Source organism: Micromys minutus (genome assembly GCF_963924665.1).
Source record: "Micromys minutus genome assembly, chromosome: 4".
In the NCBI taxonomy this organism is placed as follows: Eukaryota; Metazoa; Chordata; class Mammalia; order Rodentia; family Muridae; genus Micromys; species Micromys minutus.
Genome location: NC_137973.1, coordinates 50,619,764 through 50,643,507, shown reverse-complemented (window position 1 = coordinate 50,643,507; position 23,744 = coordinate 50,619,764). Strand labels below are relative to the sequence as shown.

At 36.6% G+C, this 23,744-nt stretch overlaps 2 protein-coding genes across 3 annotated transcripts in view; one reads left to right on the top strand and one right to left on the bottom strand.

Annotated features, from left to right (window-relative positions):
- The window catches only part of PLPPR5 (phospholipid phosphatase related 5), a gene marked incomplete at both ends in the record, with an annotated part of 103,965 nt that overhangs the window by 17,319 nt on the left and 62,902 nt on the right, over positions 1 to 23,744 (bottom strand). Inside the window, 2 exons of one of the 2 annotated variants that reach the window (XM_080915781.1) lie at positions 2,621 to 2,740; positions 11,557 to 11,733. In XM_080915781.1, the coding sequence (XP_080771907.1) occupies positions 2,621 to 2,740; positions 11,557 to 11,733 (297 nt within the window). Of the gene's footprint in view, positions 1 to 2,605; positions 2,741 to 11,556; positions 11,734 to 23,744 lie in introns of both variants that reach the window. The other variant, XM_080915782.1, reaches the window with a different exon arrangement.
- On the top strand, positions 16,496 to 17,412 carry LOC308419903 (U6 snRNA-associated Sm-like protein LSm1). The gene has a single exon (XM_080915783.1). The coding sequence runs from the start codon at positions 16,582 to 16,584 to the stop codon at positions 16,981 to 16,983; it is 402 nt and encodes a 133-aa protein (XP_080771909.1). The 5' UTR covers positions 16,496 to 16,581; the 3' UTR covers positions 16,984 to 17,412.

Genomic DNA, 23,744 nt, shown 5'->3' with positions numbered 1-23,744 from the left:
TAGGATTTCTTTTGAGTCAAGTTTGATGGTAGACACCTACAATACCAGAACTTAAATGAAAGCAGGAGAATCAAGAGTTCAAGGCTATTCTAGGCTATATGGCAAATTTGAGGCCAACGTGGGTAACATGAAAGACCCTGTTTCAAATAACCTACCACTCCCAAACCTTTTATTTTTAAAGTGTTTTAAAATTAAAATGTATCCTGTTGTATCTTGATGTACCTATTATATTTTATTCCTGTAAAATAATAATTGGCTATTGTTTAGTTTCATAGGTTCTAGACATTATTCTGAGTACTTTGTGACTAAGCAATGTTAACAAATGACCAGTTTATAAAAACAAACAAACAAAAAACAAACAAAACCTAACAAGCAAAAGTCAAATGCTATGTTTAATTGTCAATGTCAAATTGAGAAGGCTGGGAATAAAGTAGGAGACACTTTGCTAGGAGTACTATCATGGGATGGTGGTTCCCCAGAAGGGTGACTGAGAAGGGATAACTCATCCTGAAAGTTGATGCCATCATCCCACAAACTAGTCCTGAACTAATTATAAAGAAAAAGGGGTGAGAGTTAGATGATGACCCAATGCTTTCTTCTCGCTCTGCTTCCAGACTGTAGAAACAATGTAGAAAAACACCTCACACTCCTAAAGGTTATGTCTCCTTTGCCATGGTGGCCTTCATCATTGAACTGTGGCCAAAATAAAGTCCTCCTCGTTTAAGATTTTCCTGTCAAACATTTGGTCACAACAAGATCAAAAGCAATTTATCCACTAGTCACTAAGCTTGAGTGAGTTATCTAAGGTCAAAATTTCTCAAAATGTCTAGCCAGACTCCTCAGAGATCCACGAGCAGTGGCATCACATGGTATGCGTTCTGTAATGGGTATTGATTCACCACTGATTTAATAATCCTCTATGGCGAGGTACTTAGACTCTTTATGACTTAAGGTGATAAGCATGAATAAAATTATTAGCCTCTTCAATATTTGGTGGTCATTGCTCTTTGATGATATGCTCATCACAGGTGAGCCATGCATTTCATAAAAGAAAATGAATAGGCAGACATTATTACTCAGATTTTTTGAAAGAACCCATGACTTCTCCTCATAAATTATGATATTTCTCATGTGACAAAATCCCTACAATTAAGGAAAAATCACAAGCATAGGAATGAAATGTACCTGTGTATTATCAATATACTGCAGGTCACAGTTCATCAAATGTGTAGTTTGAATATAAGAGGTTTACTAGTTTACACAACTTGCAGAAGAAACACACAAACATGGGGAACAAAACAAACCAACAACAGCATGGTATGATTCTAAAGCTCTTGGCCCTGCCTGAACAGCAAAAGTTGACAAAACGCTCCTCACTCATCATAATACCACTGTGAAGGGACAAATGACATTCTTTCACTACTAGTTATCACAATCAAAGGAGTAAGAGAAGTTTGCATGCTCCTCTCCTTTGTTTTTGCATTTTGAGCCATAACAAAAAGCAACACACACACACACACACACACACACACACACACACACACACTTGTGTTTCCTTCAAGAACGTGGCCCTCGGCAGTGAAAAAGCTAAGGGAAGAATGAATTCTGCTCCTAGCACTTCTGCCATGATCCTTCAGTGACACAGTCAGGGACACAAGCCATGCTCAATGCAGAAAGCATTCTGACTGGAAATAGAAATCAAAAGATCAGAGAGAAAGCCATCTCTATTTCCATCAATCCCAGAAAGCAGAGAAGCACAGAATCTGATTTAGCTCAACCTTATTTCCCAAACTAATGAGGCACAGATCATTTGAACCTGATATGGAAAACTAAATTAATAGAACATCATTGGCATTTGCCTCTGTCAATTTATGGATTCTAGTGGAGAATTGTAGCTCACATAGCCTAATATCTTGAAACTTGTAAATAAAAGGAAGTAGCATAAAATGAGCAGTGGGGAGTTTGAATGTAGAGAATGCATTAATAGACTATAAGAACACAGAAGTTGCAAGAACAGCTTTGTAAATTACTTGACTTCTTGCCCACTCTAACACCCACTGATACCTAGACCTGCTGTTTAAAACATTGTCTGCAGACAAACTCAGCCAGCCTGACCTGCAGCCTCTCTTCCATCAAGAAAGTACAGCCACTGTTAATGTGCTACCTGATCTTTTTGCAATGAGACTCGGTGCATGGCTCTTGTCTACTAACTGCATGGTGACAATTTATGAAACACTTTCTCATTGACAGAGAGCATGGGAGGAATGGAGTAGCCTTTGTAAAAAAAAATTCATGCGTTTGCTAATAAATATACCTTTTCACTTTCACCCAAGGCCAGGGAACACTATTTCTTAGACACTCTAGCAAAGTGCTGGCTGAGTTCTATACATAGTTACCCAGCTTCCAGGATCAGTGATATCATAAGATGATCTTTCCAGTAGTAAATTCTTGCTAAATTCAGTAATTTAACTGACACCTTAAATTGTGAGATTAAATAAACAAAAACAAACAAACAAATAAATAAATAAAACATGTCACTCTGGAGACATAAACACAAACAAGTGCTATATTTAGCCTAGATAATGACATTTTGAAGTTAAATCACCTGCACAGATGTTACCTTTTCCAAAGGGCTTTCTACTCGAGGAATGTTGGTCATAGGCATTCGGGCCACGTTGTCCCTGTGTATGTGCCCATTTTCTGGTTGTCTTCCTTTGAAATTATTTACCACGCATACAACCTAAAATTTCAGGGAACAGTTGCAGTTAAGTAAATTATATCTTCCACATCTAACACCCCTTTGAAGAATTTTATTAAACTCCTATAGCAACCATGGTTTAAAATCACCAAAATGTTACATGAATAAAACTTTACTCCCAGATTTCCCATGAATAAATTAGGAAAGCTGTTCTAATGCAGATAAGTTCAAGAAAATTCACCAATGAATATGCAAAAGAATGAATAATGACAATTCTGTCATTCCCAAATGTTTGTCAAAGTATAGACAATGTTCAAACCAATCCACAATGAACAACCTTATAAAAATCTGTAGCAAGCCAACCTTTTCTTAATGTGTCTAATCTACAACTTAATTTTCAGGTTCATTATTTCCCAGTGCTTCAAGATTATTACATTCACACTAATCCTCGACAGTTGGGGCTCTCTAATTTAGTAACATTCTTTTAATTATACTAGTTTATTGTCTATTGTGTCTTATATGCATAATTTCAACAATGGCTTACCACAGCTACTCTCGAAATAGAAGAACCTTCACATAAGGAAATTTGACCCCCATTTCAGATGATTATATCTGAGAGGTAAAAGAATGAACTGAACCATGAATGAAAATTAAGGTTCTGTAATGTTAAAAATACACATTTTCATTCATCTTTTAAGACTTCTGATTTAGTAGATGAATAAAAGGATACAGAAAAAGGAACCTTTAAATTTAATGCAAAAGTTTCTGATGCAGATGAATCACATTTAAGAAACAACGATTTAAGCAACACAGAAAAATTATTTCCTATGTTAAGTTGATACTAACCACAGCATAGTGTGTTGTTCTTTTGTCCTGAGGTTTATATTTTAGAATAAACAGGGCTTAGTTTCAACCTAACACTTATTTTTAAGTAAGTAAGTTTTTGACCAATAAGGATATTTTAAAATTATATATATTCACATATTGATCATTGGAAAGCTTCTGTTAAACTTACTACTGAGCATTTTATTTCTATTTTTAAAGATATTTTATATTATATGCTTGAGTGCTTGGTCTACATTATGTATCTGCACTATGTGAATGCCCTGTTGTCCAGGAAGTCAGAAGAGGAAGACAGATGTCTTGAAACTAGAGTCACAAACCATTGGGAGCCAACATGTGCTGTGAACAAAATTCAGGTCATTTGAAAGAGAAAAAGTGCTCTTAACCACTAAGTTATCTCCCAAGCTCTATTATTGCTCAATAATTCTAAGTACCAATTAAGTCTTGGTTACTCATCTATTCTTGAATCAAATTTACAAAGATACATGATAATTACATATAAAATGATACATTATATTGCCAAATTGTTTTCTTGCAAGCTGTAATTTACATTTTTAACCTTTCTTTGTCCTAGCAAAAGTAGAGGTTTAAAAATTAAATTAAAACCTGAATTTTTGATTGAATAATCAATATTAATTTAATTGAACAATACTGCAGCTTTCCATGAATTTTTATTAAAGCAAAGAGATAACCAAGAGCCTTTCAGAGAGTTTTTTAAACACACACACACACACACACACACACACATATACACACACACGTATGCGTGCATGTGCATACATATACACACACCACACCCACATATACACACTCATATATACAACCCAAGCATACACACACACACACACACACCATACACACATATAAACACCACACACACATACACCATACACATACACACACACACACACACACATACACATTTTTCTCTGCACCTTAATCTTTAAAGTAAGGATGGTAAGGGCTTGGCGGTATTATTCAGTACTTATGAAGTTGTCACTCTCATGGTCCTACTAAGGACTAAAAGAAATTGATTGGTCAAGAAACAGTCATAATGTTTTGTCTGTGAAGGGAAGCTATTAAATAACATAGCAAATATTTTCTGTATTGTGGGGTCCTAGTTAATGGAAACTATGCAATTCTTCCCTTTTGGCCGAAAAGCAGCAATTTCACCTGTTCATAAGAGAAGAGATATGTAAATACTTTGATTATCTTATTAAAGTAGGCAGCATGTTAAATTCCATCTGCAAGCTGTAGTTTGATGAATGAGCATTGTTCTAACATATGAAGGATGGATTTGATAATTTTAGGTAACAATTACAATGAAGCAAAGTTTAATAGCCATATTACAGCACAGACACGCACCCACACGGGCACACACTCATATACTCACACATATATAAACCCACACATTTAGACATTTTCATTAAAATGATTACTATTCAGCGGTTTGGACATTTGAAAAGAACTGTTGAAATATTCTATATAAAACCTGTTGAAATGCAGCAACTGTTCACTTACATGCAGAGAACTCTAAAAGTTCAGTTAGCATCAATGTTGGCTTCAGATGTCAGCATGGTTCCTATGCTACTTATTCAGTTTGTGTTTAAAAGTTGGAGTTTTAAGTAGTGTGTGTGTGTGTGTGTGTGTGTATGTGTGTGTGTTTGTCTGTGTGTGTTTAGAAAACTCTTTGAAAGGCTTTCTTATTATTTTGTTATAGTGAAAGTTTAGGTAGACATAACAGAAGCCACTAGAATTTCTCTGTGGAATGCTGAAGCACTTAACCTATAGTAGATACATGTGGGATGGTGTTTTATTAGCCTAATTATTCTTTTAAAACTTTTACTGGATATTTTATGGATTTGCATTTCAAATGTTACCCCATTTCCTTTTTTACCTCCCCTCCCCCTCCTCTTGCTTCCATGATGCTAGGTGCTCCACATCCTCCCCACTCCTACCTCATCACCCTGGCATTCTTGTAAAATGGAGAAACGAGCCTTCACAGGACCAAACGCTTCTCCTCTTATTGATGCCAGACAATGACATCCTCTGCTACATATGTGGCTGGAGTCATGGGGCCCTCCATGTGTACTTATTGGTGTTAGTGTTTTAGTCCAATTATTCTTTTTTTAACACCTTTTATTTCAACTACAAAAAAATAACTAGATTTTCTTTAGATTCTTATTTAAATAAATAAAAATTTTGTGCACTAATTTGAAAAAGTCTAGAATTGATGTTCCACTAGCAAATAAGCAAAAGCAGAAAGATGTACGTGCATGTGTGCATTTCGGGGGAGGTGGAGTGTGACCCTAGGCTGGAGGCTGACAGCAGATATCTTCCAATAAACTTTATACCTTTAGGCACGATCTCTTACTTCATCACAGACTTCAACAAACCCACTAGTCTAGCTAGGCAAATTGTCCCAAAGTTGTTCTTCCTCAGCCTCCCATGTGCTGAAACTACAGGCAGGATATATTACTCACCAGAATTTTTACAGGCTGTAGATCTGAAATGCTCACATATGTACAAGTACTTTATCTCCCTGAGCCCTCAGTTAGGAAGGCTTACTGTGTTTGGTGTGTTTTTTGCCCTGTGATCAAATAGAAAGAACTCCAAGTCTGTCAGAGCACTACTTTTCTCATCAGGTCATTTCATACTAGACAAGGGTGTGGTTTGATTTGTGTGTTCTCTCAGACTCTACACTGTGCAAATCAGGAACCCCATCTGAAGTTTTCTATCTCTGTACACTTCTGTCAAAGTGAGTGAAATTATTCATGAATGAGACACTAATGAATGAACATATATGTTCAGATGACAAATTTTAAGTTTTATGTCTATGTGATAATGATTTAAAATTAATTTCTTTTCAAGTACTGTAATTTTAAATCTATGGTTTTTATACATTACAACCATATTCTCCTGTAAAGATTAAACAAATAAACCACCACTGCGCACATTTTTGGTTTCTTTATGTAGAATTTATAATAAATTTATATATTTGCTTTTCTTCTTTCCATGATGACTGTATTATTAACATTGGGAAGTAAAATGGCTAATATTGATGTTCTGTTATATACTAACTTTAATGAGACAAGACCAGTCTTAAGCCATCTGCTGTATCTAGGCTTCAATTTTTAATATGTAAAATATGAACAATATATCTCAATGAAGTGCTGTAATGATTTTTACTCTTATGTAAAATAATATGACAAGCTATTATTTAGATCAATAAAGCTGAACATTTCTGCCAACAATACTATGTATTGTGTTTCAAATAGATCATGCATCATTCATTTTTATAACTGTATTATCAACAAGTGCGCAAAAAACCGTTAAATATTTTGCTAAGCATGATGGCTCTACTCCTTACCTTTGCACAATGTATACAGATGAGTGACAGATTTAGAACACAATATGACTCCTTATAGAATGCTAAGGGCACAGACTGATATGTGGCAGAAATCAAGGAGAAAATGAGAGGGCTAGATGATCAGAGTTACTGCCTAGGAAGAATGAGAATTGTGCAAGCCAAATCTCGGCTATGTAGAGGATTTGGGTTGAGTTATAACGGGTGGGCATGATAACAATGGACAGAAGCCATGCTTACTACACATGGAATTTCACCGAACCTTTCAATGAAGTCCAGGTAGTCAATTAAAGTCATTTATTCATTCATTCTACCCATATACCAGACCCTGTACACAGACAATCAATGTATAAAGTGAACAGCTTTTCTCTGTTACAAGGGCAGTCAGTGAGACAAAAACATCAGATTTGGTATCTAGGACTTGTGTTGTAGAGAAACACAAAGAAGGGAGTAAGCACAGCAGTCTTTTTGTGTATAGCTTGGGAACGCTCTCACTAGTGAGATGTAAGTGACAAGTGTGGGGTCACACACCTACAAAGGGAGGTCTCAGATATCCCCCTTTCTCTCTCACCACTGAAATACATACACATGAACTCCCACAGAACAAAGATGTAGGAAGGAGAGAGCTTGTTTGTGACAAGGGAAGGGAGCTGAGTGTACTTTCAAGAGCTGGTTTAGGCACACAGTTAAGTGGGTAGGACACCTCTCACCATAATCAATAATTCACAGTAAACAAAAAAATTAATGTGGACCCTAGAACTGTCTAGAGTTGATGTATCAGGGAGGGTTGTGGGTTTTTTCTTGTTACTGGCAATGATCTGTTATAAACAAAAACAGCAAGGTGGTTGTATGAAGGATGTCTGAAGCAAAGGGAAACAAGGAACTGTATCTGTACACCAGATAGAAAGCAAGAAGATCTGGTCAGAAGGACTGGTATAAGGCACAAGGAATAACTTGGGTATTGGAAATGAACTTGAAGTAGATGAGTCACTGGTTGTGGGGGATGAACCAGTAGAATGAGTCAGAGGCAAATGCCACATATAGATAGTGGTGATTGGTGGAGGTGTCCTTCAACCAAGACAGCAGCTCAGAGTAGAGTCATATTCATTTTATTTTGGAATCATTTTAGATTCTCAGAAACACTGCGAGATAATTGCGGAACATTTGCAAGCCAGAGTTGGAATTACTGCACATGATAAATGCTCTACTGGGCTGCCTGAATGAGGAGCTGGGGAGTCATCACAAGTTGTTGCCTGTATCTCATACACATCATCCTCTGTTCCCTCAGGCTCTCCCTTCTCCTTTTCCCTTCCAAAGGCTCTCCTTTCTTTCCATGTCTCTATGGTCAAATTTACACTGCCTCATTTCCCTAGTTGTTCATAGCATGTCTTCTCTATCTTCACCTGCTGTTGAATTCTGGAGTGTACATTTAAACCATGAACCTCACAGGGTAAAAGGTAATGAATGGAAACAAACTGTCACTCATGGAATTGCCCTTCAGTCACTCCTGTATGCATGAAGCATGTACAATGCTGTTTACCCTTCTGTATGTTCAAGAATGAGCCCTTAAGGAAGGCGAGATTCTCCTCATTTATAGGAGGTCCAGCAGCACAGAAGGCTCAGTAAGGTCATCATTGGGGGGAAAATGGAATACAAGAAGAAGCTGGCACTCAAACAGGCTTGTTCTAGTTCTAGTCATTAGAAGGCAGTGACTCGTAATTCATCTACATTTTAAACAAAAGTCCACATTAGTCTCCTGATTCAACACAGCCTTTCCACCCTCACTGTCACTCATGATGGGGACTTGTACTGTTCTAGGAGTCTACTCCTTCCCATGCATAAGCTGTGTTGTGAGCCTGCAGTATAGGAAGGGTGGCGTGCTTGATGTTCTTATGTAGACTTTCACATTTACTCTGTGTCCTATGTTTTGTTCTTCCTTGTACAGAGTCCAGACCTATTTATTTTATAAGCTTCCCAAGTTGAACCATCCTTCCTGACAGGTATGTCATCTCAATGAATGTTTCTAGTATTTTTGGTAAATTGTATTTAATCCTCTATGAAGCACCATATTTATTTTCCTTCTGGATAGGAACATATTTAAATATTTATAATACATACATAAAAATAATATTTAAATATATATATTTTCTCTCATCTATTTATTTACATCACCAATCACAGCACTTGTATTTGGGTAAGGACTTGGCAGCATTTTATTTTATGATGGAGAAGGAAGGGAAGTTTTAGGGTATAGTCAGATCCATAAAACGAAACTTTAACTTCCACTGGAGATAGGCACTGTTTATATGAGCTTCCTTGACTCACCATTTCTTACCTATAGGCATTCACAATAACCAATTATTATTGATGAATACAAAATTCAGATTTAGTTACATTGTTGAAGCACTGTTGTTGTGTGAATTGTTCAGGAGTCATTTTCTCAAGTGTCATAGGATTTAAAGGGAAATAATAGAATCTACATATTAGACATTCTTTGATTGAATATGCACAATAGAGGAGCTTGAGGTAATGGAAAGTCTACAAGATAGCTCTTCATTTATCAAATTCACAGGGATGTGCCTGAGAAGTCACTAGGGCTCTGGTTTCAAAGAATCTCATTAAAGCACTATGTTGCTTTCTGAAAGTACAGGAAGATATCAATGGCCAGTAGAAGAACAGAAGGCTAATGAAACGTCAGAGAAGATAATCTACACAAGGGAGCTTAATGTGGTGACATCATGATTTTCATAAAAATTTTTGCTTTGTTTCTTTTAAATGTTATCTAGTTTCAATGTTGGTAACTGAAAGCAGGGAAAGCTTTTGATTCATTCTTCCTCTGGAGTTTCAATAGGAAGCAAGAGAATGCAAAGAGGCAGAGGTGTTAAATGATAATTTTAGCCCAAGTCTGTTGCTGTAGTTGGATGATGAAATTTAGCCAAAAGTGCTTGCAAGACTCAACAGTAAACAATCTGCATCCTACCTGGGACTACACCAACCTACTGAATCTCAGCCATACATTGCAGCTCAACCTCTAGCCAATCAGAGGCCATGAGCTGCCAAACTACTACCATATAAGGCAGTGGACTAGGTTACTTTGTATCTCTTCCTGCTCTCTGTCAGTAAATGCAAACTCAGTCAGTGACAGGGAGGGTCATTTCAACTCATCAGGGGGTTTATAAAAAGTTTTCCATTGAGAGTGTCCCAGTGACCTTGAGAATCATAGTGAATGATGCTACAAAAAAGAAAAGGAAACAGAAGCTCTCTCAGGATGTGGAGCAGACATGCAGTCATGCCTACTGATTGCTACAGGATGTTTTAAAGGAAATATTTCATTTCAAATTCCACATCATTTGTACTCAAACATATAAATGTAAAGCTCACACATTTTTCCCCTGCTATTGATTATTAGGTAGAGAAAAATAGCTGAGGAAGAAACAGTAGAGTAAGAACTGCTCAATTTGTATCAAAATTGATATAAAGAATTTCTTCAATCATAATGTGTCCCAGTAGAAGCCTTTTGGTTTATAAACTGTACACTTGGTCATCTAGGTAAGGCAGTATGACCAAATAATAGATTGATAAACCTGAAACTCACACTAAGATCTTCTAACGAAATTGAGGATTCATTGCAAATATATTTTTAGCAGACATACATACAGGTAGCATACCATTAGAACTCTCTGTATGCTCTTCACTGTGTGGAAGACATGACTAGATATGGTAGAGTCTCTGTCAGTGTCTCTGACTATTTGCTTCCTGAGATGAAGTGATACATTTTGTAATCATGGGTCATGGAAGCATTTGTGATACAGATCTCAAGGAGCACACAAATTAAACACATGAGGCACTTGAGTTCTCTGGAAAATTTTAATTCAATGGAGGTAGGTATGCTATCCTGAGAAATTTTGTAATTATACAACCAACTCAATCTACAAAACTAATAGAGGAGGGACAGGTGAGATTGCTTAGGGCAATGCTTCTCAACCTTCTTAGTACTGCAGTTCTATAATGGAGTTCCTGAGGCTTGAAAGACCCCGAATCAATTATTTTTGTTGCTTCTTCATAAGTGTAATTTTGCTACTGTTATGAATCATAGTATAGACATTTGATTTGCAACCCCTATGAAAAGTTTGTTAGAACCATAAAGAAATTGTGATTCACAGGTTGAGAACCATTTGGTTAGTGGCTAAAGGTACTTGATCACTGAGTTTAACATTCAGCAACCACTTGGTGGAAAGAGGGAACCCATTTTTACAAGTTGTCTTTTGAACCTCTACATGCATCACATGGCAATGTACACTTGTGCATGTATGCACACTCATGTGCCTACACACACACACACACACACACACACTCATAAATGTAAAAAGTTCTTGAGGAGGACTATTTATAGCTTTTCTTCATTTTAAATGAAAGTATTTTAAATGTGTATTTAATTTATTATTCTTCCCCAAATCTCATTAAGAATAAATAAGAAAAAAAGAAAAAAATGAGTTGTCAAAACCACTATATATATATATATATATATATATATATATATATATATACATATATAAAATCATATCACAGTGATACATCTCTGCATTTTCTTATAGTGGTTTATTAAAAGTTTACAAAAAACAAGCATAAACTTTAACATTGTACTTACCAGAAATACTGCTATAGATATTCCAACTAGAAAGCCTGCTATCACATCTGACCAATGATTTCGATATTCTGCTACTCTGTTGAGTCCAGTAAGAAAGGCCAAACACATTAACCCCAAGCACAGGACAGGCTTAGCAAGTCTGGTTCCTTTGGCTTTGATAGTGTTGGTAATGTACATCTGAAATAGCAAACAAAGCAAGACTTTATCAAAAGCATTTTCTTGAGATATTACATGAAATACATTATGTATAAATTACAAAAATATATTTATAAATAATATATGTCTATATGGCTTTAGTAATCAACTACAGTGTATGATTTTTGTAGCTTAAAAATGTTGGTTTTGTGCTGTTTGAGCTGTGTACCCGATGCTGCCTTCCAGCTCCCTACATATTCAGAGCTGAAATTGAGTGTTGGGATTATAGGTATGTCCCACCACACTTGGAATGAAGTTTTGATGATGATTTAATAAGTGTGGAATCTAAGTGTGCCAATTATTTAATTTTACTTATCTGGCATGGCCATTTGTTATTAATGACCATGTGTGCACATACATGCAGATTGTGATCATGTATATCACATCCCTTGGAGCTGGAGTTATAGGCACTTATGAGCTGTGGATGTAGATTCTGGCAATCAAGCAACAGCAGTGTGTATTTTTATCTGATGAGACATCTTTTCAGTCCTATAACAACCAATTCTTATGCAACAGCATCAATCATCTGGGAACATGAAGACAGTTATCCAAAGTACCTTCTTATCCTCCACTCCACAAATACTTTTATTGCAATTTTGCCTCACCTAAGTTTACCTGTTAGCTCACTGTCAACATCATTGTTCGGAGGGGAACACTGATGCAGTATTAGTGTTTCCATTTGTATGTGCTGTATGGGAAAGATGTATACTTGATCAAGTCGGGACTGTAAAACTAGCTAGAAAAAAGTTAAGTGGCGATTTCTACCAAATTTATGTAATGGTAAGGAAGGCAGCCTACTAAGAGCAGAGCCAAGACTAACTTTATATGTTTTGGTCTGAAAACATGAGATTAAATGCCAATGCAGAGCACAGAGTGTCAACTGGTTACACAGAAGAAAATAAGTTTCAACATGTGAGCTAGCATGCTCAGGAATAACATGCTCAGGGCTCTTCTCCCAGTGTCATTTATTCTATAGCTTCATTGCTCACAATTGAAATTTCATAACATTCTCTTAGTGAACCTGTTGCCTTCCAGTGGATAGTGTCAGTGTTCAAGACAACCATACCAAAATTGTGAAAAAGGCAGGTTTGAAAGTACGACTGACTAGGTTGTATAGTGTTGATATCAGGAATATCTGGTACTGATAACACACTTAGAAAAACACTTATAGTCTATAATCTTGACTATTGAGTCATATAGAAAATATATTTGCTTATGAAGGCAGGCAAACAGAGCAGTGTCTAAGCTTTTCATTTCATAATGACCACTTTAGAATACTATGAGATCCAGTAATTATCTTCTCTGCTTTCTTTTTATTGAGGGTAATGTTTGCAGCTTGTTAATAACTAGAAGCTGTATGCACACATAAGCAGTTCAAACAATTCTAGCTCCCCATGACCAATTGTAGTAGCCCATTGTAATTTGTATCAGGACTCAATATTCTGGGTGAACTATAAAAGGAAGGAGGAGAGATTGCCTCAGTTGGACAATGACATCTGGAGTAAGATTTTTAGATTTTAGATTTTTAGCTCTGGGTTTTTAATCATGTCAGTTACAGAAAACATAGATACCCAGGGGAAGATGAGAAAAAGCAAAAGATGCCTCTGCCATTGTGGGACAGGGGGGGAGATGAGAAAAAGCAAAGAATGCCTCTGCCCTTGTGAGACAGGGTGTTAAAGAAATCTGTCGGCAAGAATAAAAAGAATGTCAAACTACTGAGGCTTTGCAGTGATCCTGTTAAAAGGGTAATCCCTGATCTGAATGGTGCATGGAATTTGTTCCTCTTATGGGATCTTCGTTAACACAAACATCAGGTTGGTTGATTTCTTCACATTTGTAAAACTCAAACGATACCCTTCCCTTATTAAAATAAGTGTGAGTTCACAGAATGAAATGAATCGTGTGAATGTCTACTGTATGTGCCATTTAGTGAACGGTTTCTGTCCAAGGTATTGTTTTTAAGACTTCATCTCACTAAATATTTAATATGATCCTATAAATTACATATCATTATTACCTTTATTTCCTAAATGAAAGAAATTTATCATGATAAAGCTTATTGTGGACCACACAATCTTACTTTTGAGGTGTCACCATTGGCAAAGAAGAAATGGAAAGGGATTCTGGAGAAAGGAGTTGGGCATTTCCTGGTCATAAGGTTTGCTTCCTGTTTCTCACCTGAATCACGTTTTGTGAGGGGTATGTGAGAAAATGGCCAAGAGACTCAAAAAGAGCACCTGATGATGCAAGAGAGCTGGAAATAAACACACAAAAAGATGCCACCCTGGCATTCTAAGAGTGACAAGATACCCTGCCCATCGTTAGGGAAAAAATATGAAGAAGGACAAAATTCCTGAAGAATTTCTGTGGCTTTGGGAAATGCCATTATTACCCAAAGGCCATCTCAGCTACAGCTTAACTCTTTGCTTGGTCACTTCTAGTGCTCCAGAGAAATATTGGCTTGGGCTATAGCTACTTCAAATTCAAAGATGACTCATTTCCTAAATTACCCTACTGACTCAGGAAGGCTCACAGAGAGGTTCCCAAATAACCTCAGCTCTATGGAAACTAAGGTAAAAATGCCTTTATTAGAAATAAGTCAATTTGGCTTTTCTCCTATTAAATTCAAGACTAAGGTCTCAACCCAGAACAGAGTATGGGAGGTCACAGAATTTCCAGTTATGGGAATTACAAAAGTGACAAGAGTTTTACAAGCCATTAGTATAAAATTATGATTGATTATAGCAATACTTTGTAAAATTCACATATTTTTAAAACATAAACAACATGAATATAACAAGACAAATTAGAGAAATTTTCATTTGAACATGGCAACTCTCTAGTACTTTATGAAAACAAGTGCTATATAAACAGTTTGTGGTATTCTTGCAGAAAGTCTATTATGGCTAATCCGCAGGAGAAATTATGATATAATGACCTATCAAGGAAGCTGGTTATAGAACAGGAATTCATTATTTATGCTTTGTTGATTTCTAATTCACTTATCTAGGTTAACCAGATGTGGAAATATAGCTAAAATAAACACAAACAAAAGAGTGTGGTTTGACCATGATGGTGTGTTCTCCATCCTCAAGGGTCTGTGGATGCTTCCAGGCCATGAATTTAGCTGTATTATCAGTCCTCATGTACCCTCTCCAGACATGCCTAATAAGAAGTAGATGCAGAAGGCCAAATCTTATCATTTAATAATTCTTGTTAATATTCCAGTATATATTTCTTCATATTTATCTTTGCCTATTTAAATACATACAATGATTGATATGTATACACACGATTGTTAGCTTTACTAAAGGATATCAATATACTAAGAAAATGCACACACATTTATTAAGTGCCTACTATATGCCAAGGTCTGTATTAAATTTCTCAGAAGAAAAAATATCTAAAAATTGATCCTGAAGGATAAGCATGGGCGATCCAGGCTAGGGGGAACTGAGAGTCTTTGGGGAGTTAACCTAGAATTAGGACACAACCTAGGAAATCTAGTCATGTTCTCTCAAAGAACTCTGCTCATCTTCGCAAACTCATGCCACCATGTCTGGTTGATGATTGTCTTACTTGATTCCCTTACTCCAGGGAAGACATAGAAACCAAACCCAGTCCTTCACTGTGAACTCTGTACTTGACACTTGGCCCAACTTCCAGGGAGTCCTCAATAAAACTGGACTTTATAATAAGAAGATTGAGTGAGGTGCTCATCCTTAGCTATGAGGGGGGGGGGTATTTTGTAACACCTGTCTCTCTGTAGAATGATGCATACAACATTATGTTTCTCTTCAATATATCATTACACCAGAATAACCTTTATCTTTTCACTGCAATACTAAAATATATAGGCTTTTTACACAGTAGACATCCAAATCTTTCATGTATGAAAAAGACATGAAAGGCATAAGGTGAACTTTGAACTCTCACTACCAGAAAATACATCACAATTTAAAATTATCTTAAATATATATTTGTTACTAACTTGTCTTTTCCTTTTATTATGTTTTATCTTGTTATGCAGCAGCAAAGCCTATCATGGAGAAATCACTTGTGACAAGAAGAATATAAGCCCCAAGAGGAAATCTCTGAATCTTTAGTTCCTTGTTATTTCTCATGCCTGTGGTACCAAATCCCACCAGTTTTTGAAATTAATGTCTGCTAGTTGTAGCCACAGAGAAAGACTTGGTGAAGCCATGGATGAAAGGAACATATATTTACTCTGATAAAGCTAGAAAAGATGAGGGATTCATTTACCACCAGAATGTCCTCAGGCTTGGCCACCAGATGACAAGTTCACTTTAGTGTAAGAGGACCCATATTTGACTTCTGACTTTTAAAACTCTAAGATAATATTCTTATTATTCAAGGTTGCTGTGTTTGTGGTATTTTCCATAGTGAATTAAAAAACAACTATACTCAGGTAGTACCTGTTTAATGTATGAATTAATTAGTACTAATATTTGTAAAAATGTTTTATGGGGTAAAATAATTGTGCTCTAGCGATTAGAACATACACAGCTTGGAACTAGAAAAAAGACAGGTATGTTTGAAATTTAGCACTTGCATAAAGCAAATCATGTTAGTTTGATTGAGAATGGCCCTCGTAGGCTCATATAATTTAATTCTTGGTACACAGTTTGTGGAACTATGAGAAAACCAACAGGAGATGTGGCCTTGTTGGAGGTCTGTCATGAGTGTGTGCATTGAGGATTCAAAAAAATCTATGTCGGCAGGTGAGCGGCGGATTCCAGTCCGCGTCCCGCTGACGGGCGACTGGGCACCCTCGCGGCCGTCCAGTGCAACCTTGCGAGAGAGCTCAAAATGAACTATATGCCCGGCACCGCCAGCCTCATCGAGGACATCGACAAAAAGCACTTGGTCCTACTTCGAGATGGAAGGACACTTATAGGTTTTTTAAGAAGCATTGATCAGTTTGCTAACTTAGTGCTCCATCAGACTGTGGAGCGAATTCATGTGGGCAAAAAGTACGGTGATATTCCTCGAGGGATTTTCGTGGTCAGAGGAGAAAATGTGGTCCTACTAGGAGAAATAGACTTGGAAAAGGAGAGCGACACACCCCTTCAGCAGGTGTCTATTGAAGAGATCCTAGAGGAACAGAGGGTAGAACAGCAGACCAGACTGGAGGCCGAGAAGCTGAAGGTCCAGGCCCTTAAAGATCGGGGTCTCTCCATTCCTCGTGCAGACACTCTGGATGAGTACTAATCCCTTGCAAGGACTGCTCTAGAGAGCAGGTGCTGTCACCTGACCTCACACATTCCACCAGAGAATCACGTTGAAAAGTGATCTTATTCTTTCATGGATGCCAACACGAAGAAATCATGGGATTTTGTTTTTAAACAAAATAATTGCATATTATATTTGCTTTTCTTCTTCAGATAGTCTCAACACATAGTCCTGGCTGACCTAGAACTCACTATGTAAACCAGGATGACCTCTAGCTTGAGGGATTGCAGGTGGGATTCACTCCCCCATGCCAAGGTTTACTGTTAAAGAAACAGTAGCATGATCTCCTTCACACGTGTCACTGTGGAGCCAAGAATCATGTCTTGATATTGCTTTTCTTATTTCAGAGTTTACATTTCTTTTCAAAAATATTTCTTTTACTTGTAAATAAAAAATGAATCTCAGAACTGTCATTTCACAAAATGGAGTTGCTTCTGGTGAGAAGACAAAATTCCCTACTGCAACATAAGGCATGAGCATCTATACACGAGGATGTTGCTGTTCATAGCTGCTGCTCAGGAAGACATTGTACTGCTGCTGGCCTCCCATTCTCATTTTTATGGTTGTACCTTGTAAGGTTTTAAGCTTGAGAAGAAGGGAGTTTTCAAGGCACTGGTTACAGCAGAAGCCTCTGGTTTAGAAAACTATAAGAATGTCTTCAGAATAGCGTTCTTCTCCATCTTTCACTAACAAAACACACACGCATACAGAAAATTAACCCTCAAATGGCGTTTAGTAACAATTGATTCATAATGACACCACATTTTGTTGGCTTGATTGATGGAGAGCAATGATTATGTGGTCAGTCTTAGCAGATGCCATATTTTTTTAGCAATGTGGTTTAGTGCACAGAATGTAGAAATTGGCTTATTGACAGACTGAAATGATTCTCAGTAATTTACCTTGGATACATCTGTTTTTTAATAATCTTGTAGACAATAGTACTCTTTCCTAAGATGTTTGTGGATTATTTCATACTGCAATATGGAATACACTTTATGTTTTCAGGTGTCTAAAATAATCTGTAAGCCATTTGGCACATGAATTCTTTCTTGTTGAGTATTTTATAGGAAGGACATACTTTTTGAAGTTACTGTCCTTGGATTGAGGTTGTGACTCAGTAAGCAGTAGAATGCTTGCTTAGAATATGCAAAGTTCACATGTCACATGCCTAAGTCCAATGACATCCTTGTTCAGTGACAGCAGAATGACTGAACTCTGCTGGTTCAGAACATTTAGCACCTTCAAGAGCTGTAGGTCACTTATTTCAGTATTAGTCAAACAATTCCAGTGTAACAACAGATAGGACATAAAAGTAAAGGGACAGTATTGTTCTTGAACCCATGTTCTTTGCAAGGTTCAGTTGTATGAGGTTTCCCTTTCTTATCATGCGGCAGCCTGGAATTAATCATAAAAGTTACACTGTCAGGAAAAAAAAAAATCTATGTCATTCCCAGTTAGCTATCTCTGCTTCATACCTGTATGTCGAAATGTAAACCTTTAGCTATTGTTCTGCCAGTATGTTGCCTACAAAGTTACATGCTACAATGTTCCTAACCATGATGGTTATTGACTCTAACCATTTGAAACTGTAAGTCAACAATAAACTCTTTCTTATATAAGTTGCCTTAGTCATACTGTCTTGTCACTGCAATAGAAAAACAAACAAGATACGACTGAAACATGTTTGCTTACATCACTATTTAAAGTCATTATAAACACACACACACACACACATGTTTATTAACTTGTCTGTCTTCTTTTATGTCTTGTATTTTTAGTATCAATGTCTGTTATGGAGTAGTCACTTCTGACAAAAAGACTATGAGCCCATGAACTTGTCATCTAAAATAAACTTGTCACCTGATAGCCAACCCTGAGGACATTCTAGTGGCAAATTACTCTCTCACCTTTCCTAGCTTTACAAGAATAAATCTGTGTTCCTTCAACCCAATGCTTCACCAAGTATTTCTTTCTAACTTCAACCAGGGGACATTGTTTTCAAAGACTCATGTGAATGGGTACCATATTCACAAGAGATAGCAAGGAACTGAAGATTTGGATATTTGTAGTAGATCAGAAACATAAATAAAAAAGTAAGATATTACCCCAGAGTTTAATGAGGATTAATATAGGAGCATGGTTAAACTGCCTGGCACAGTATTTGATTTGCAATAAAGCCCAAATACCTGCAGTTATTTAGTTGGAGCAAGAACAAACATATTGTATGATGAGGATAAGGATTCTGAAGACATTCATGATGGATGGTGCTCATTAGATTGAACATCTCATCATGACCAAGTACTTGGGGGATTCCTTCTCTGGTCTTCATGTTTGCCACTATTTTTCATCAAGTTGTTTCTTCCTTTTCTTCTTTCTAATTAAATCCTGACCTCAAGGGGTACATTCCTTGTTTACTTGCAAAGGATAGTCATTTATTCACTCACTTTGGTTTCCATTTTTACAATTGACTAAACAGGGACCAGACTCCTGAGACACCTTGGTTGTTCATGTGTCCAAGGACTAGCAGCTACATGTTGAATAGACAATCTAAAGAGGTACTCGCATATCCCTCTCTTTGGCTATCAGAATATTGAAAGACTAGACTCCAAAGAAATCTTAAAAGTCACTGGAAATTCCATACACAAAACAAAAAGCTACAGGTACAACACTAGACAGAGGAGGAACTTATGTCTCAAGAAGAGAATTCACAAAGTTCTGTGTCTGTCTTTGTCAAATTATCCTGTGCTCCATTTCCTATTGCTGTGAGAAAACAGTAACCAAGGTAGTTTATAGAAGGACTGGTTTATTTGGTTTACAGTTTAAGACAAATCTGAGTCTGGCATTGTAGGGAAGCATGGCAGCCATGGAGACAAACAAAACCTAGATGCCCACAGCTCATATCTTAAAACACAAGCACCCAAAAGGGAGAACACACTAGAAAGAACAAGAGTCCTTTATAAAGCCCTCCTCCAGGGACACATCTTACAACATGCCCATGCATCCTAGAAATTCCAAACAGGGCCATCAGTTGAAAACCAAGTAGTCAAATTCCTTAGACAAAAGAGAACATCTCATCATTTCAGGCATCATACCATAAAAGTGTTTCCTTTTCCTTCCTTCTTCTCTATAAAATTATACACAGTGCTACAGAAAAGAGAGAAACGAAGAGCTATTTTTCTCCCTGGGTTAGACAAAGTCATTTTTTTTCATATTACAATGTCTAGTTCTTATTCTTTTAAGATATGGGAAATGTATGCAGCAAGTCTACACATATAAGTGACCTGTTAATTCACCCATATATTGACCAACCTTAGGACCAGTTACCTTTTCTAGATGGCCAATTATCAACCCAACTTATTGTTCTGTATCTGGTAATTTAATGTGAGACCATAATAACCCAGGATTACCAAGGTAGAGTTGAGGGAGCTTTAACTATAGATATCACAAACATGAAGATAACAGGAGTTGGTTACCACCTCATTCATAACCTGGCACATAAAGTTTGTTCCTCCACTATTAACCCTAGTAAGAATTTGTTAAACAAATAGTTATCAGGTTTTACTTTGTTTTACCTTATAAAGTATCCCTTCTCCAACACTACACCCCCTAAGTATGCAGGTAAAGCATGTTACAGCATCCCTGCACTGGCCAATGGTGGAGGGCCACGCAAACCTTGCCTCCAGAGACCCTGGCAACCTCCCCTGGAACATAAACACCGCCCTTTCTCCTCCAATAAACTGAAAAAGTTCTCCCAAGCCATTCTAAACTGTGCTCATTGCCAGTGCACTATTTGCCAGCTGAGATATTGCTTGGCTGCTAAGCTAAGCCAGCTGAGCTTTCCTCCTTCGTGTTCAACTCAGTGCACAATGGGCCGGGCTATGCTAAATCAGAAGTAGACACAGGATCGCAATTACATTATGGTTGAAATATTTTTAAACATCTTAAGTTTTGACCACATTGTTTAATAAAAATCTAATAAAACACTGCGATTCATTTTATATTCACATAACATTATTCTGTCTATGGTCAACTGAGTCTGTTTTTTAGTTTGGAGAGTGAATCCCATTCAAGTTTTTCTTATTGTATACCTTTAGAATTTCTCAAAGTAGCACTCAGTCTCATCCAAGCTACCTTAAACTTATACCCTTATCATACCAGTCCTTTACTAGTTTCTAGTTAGTTAAAGGGAGTCCTTTTCTGGGAGCCATTTTGCCTCAAATATGTTCAAATTATATTTGAGGTTTAAAAACTCTTGTTCTTTGGCAGACACATTTTAACTTAACCATGAACTAAGCAGTAGCTTCTTTTTCTGATTGGCACTGAATCCTTCTTTCAGACCTGCTCTTCTCTGAGGCACTGAATCCAAATATGAAAGATGGAGATATTGTAGCTAATGATGCCTTCAACTATAGCTGGTGTAACAATGAGATTAAACCTTTTCTTCTATTTGATTTTAATTAAATTAAATCTAATTGAATTAAACTAATCTTAAAACTATTATTAACTATTACTTGATTAGGTTATCAGCCAATTTTTAAGCACGTTTGGAACTAATAGGGTATGCAGACTTTCATTTTACACTACAACTTCTATGAAATCTAAACGTGAACCTAATATTTCAGATGAATACTCAGTATTTGGATTAAGATTCCAAATGTGTGCTGAGGTTTAAAAAAACAATAAAAGAATACAAGGCACATCTACTTATATTTATATTGATACGAGTTGAATGATATTTTAGATACACTTACAGATATTTTCAAAACATCATATAGATTGTTTCATTAAATATGACTATAAGAAAATGTAAAAGTCACAGTTGACTTTATATTTCGTGTGTAAGCCTGTGTGTGTGTGTGTGTGTTTCTGTACTGTGTGCACGCATGTGTGTGTACTTCAAGTGTCTTCCTCAGTCTCTCTCCACCGTAGTTTTTGAGATATAGAGGAATCTGGAACTCAACATTGGGGTAGGTAGGCTGGACAGCCAACCTCAGGGATCCCCCTGCCATTCCATCACTTGGTTTATAGTTGTATGGGATGTTTTGTCTAGCTACTGGATCTTGAACTCTGGTCCTTATACTGTGCAACAAAAACCCAAGTATCAACAGCCTCTTGTTTTACATTTCTATTTGGGTAATGCTGACTTATTAAAAAAAATCGTAATTTAAGGAAAAGAAAATCTATCTTTGAAATTTCTGAGAAGATGAATTACATCCATCACATCCTTTAATATTACTGTGTGTATGTGTACTTTCTTGTTTCAGGCATTGGTAGGTGCTAACTACTAAAGTTAAAGCCTCTCTTCATGTCACCTTTGTTTTGTCACACATCATTCTTCATGCTTTTTATAACATTAACACACAAATAGTCCAAATAACACACACTCTACTAAAATGATATTGTGAAATTATGTGAATTTCTTAAATCAAACTTCACAACCTGATTTTATATCCCAATCTTTTTAATAAATACTAAAGTTTTTATTTTATTAAAGTTAATGAACTGTTTTATATTTTATTATTTTAATAATCTAGGTAAAGTCAATCTACCACTGATTAGTTTGTTGACCTTAGATGCATTTCTAGCTTTCTCTGAGTTCTTCTGTGTCATTGGTAGACAAATAGGTAATGTTGCTTGTAAGATTTCACAGTTACCACATAAGGAGAGATTTTATTATTGTCCTGAACATGTGAAAACATTTATTTACTTTAAGACTAGAATAAAGGATTAAAATGGGAAAGTTATATTAAAACTATACAGAAGAAATAATAAGGGTCATTGTCTAATGGTGGACAAGAGGTCTCAATACTAATGGTGTTTATCATTCAGCCTGGTGATATGAGTTTGATCCCTGGAACCCACATAATATAAGGAGAGAACCTCCGCTTGTAGTCAATGGCCCATAAATTTGTATACACACATAAAATAAATAAATGCATGTAAAATTTTAATTATTTAATTTACAGGCTTTGAGCACAGGGTTTTATAATAGCTGAGAAATCAGTCATTAGCATCCTTTATTCTTTAATAGTGTCAATGAACATCCAACAAAGATTACATCATCCCAGATACAGGATCTATCCTGTCATTGACATCCTTGAATGGGTAACATTAGCAAGTCTCAAATGTGAAGTAAGTAACAAGCACCTCAGTGTTCAGGACCAGCTGGTACATGCAGTTACGATTAGAATATGCTCAGTAACTCAGCTGCCCCCAGCACAATAGGTGATTGATGGCCTCGCTGTGAACAACAGCTCCTTCATCATTGCCTCAGTCACCTTATCCCTGAAGTGCAGCAATGGCTGATTTCACATGGAGAACATTTCTCACTCACACACAGTCATTCATCCATCAGAGAGAACGAGAGAAACACTTAAGAAATGCCCTTGTTGTCTCTCAAATCAGCATCATTTATGCCTCTCTTACATAATCTGTTTGCCATACACAAAATAGAAGGCAAAGAAAATTTGCATAAGTACGGCCTATCTTCTTTCTGTTTCGTATAGAAGAAGAGAAAACAAGTTGTGGCTTTGGAAGAGGTACCGGTAAACAGAATATATCTGATCCTGTGGTATCAGTGGCTACATCATCTCCAAGATATAAAAGTATCTCAGTAGAAGGACAGGAATTAAAACTGGCATGCAAATGGCCAATCTGAAAAACTTAAATCCTACAGAGAAATGCACAGTAGAGTGTGAGGAAAATCTAAGGAATTTGTTTTGGCTTTTGCCTACAAG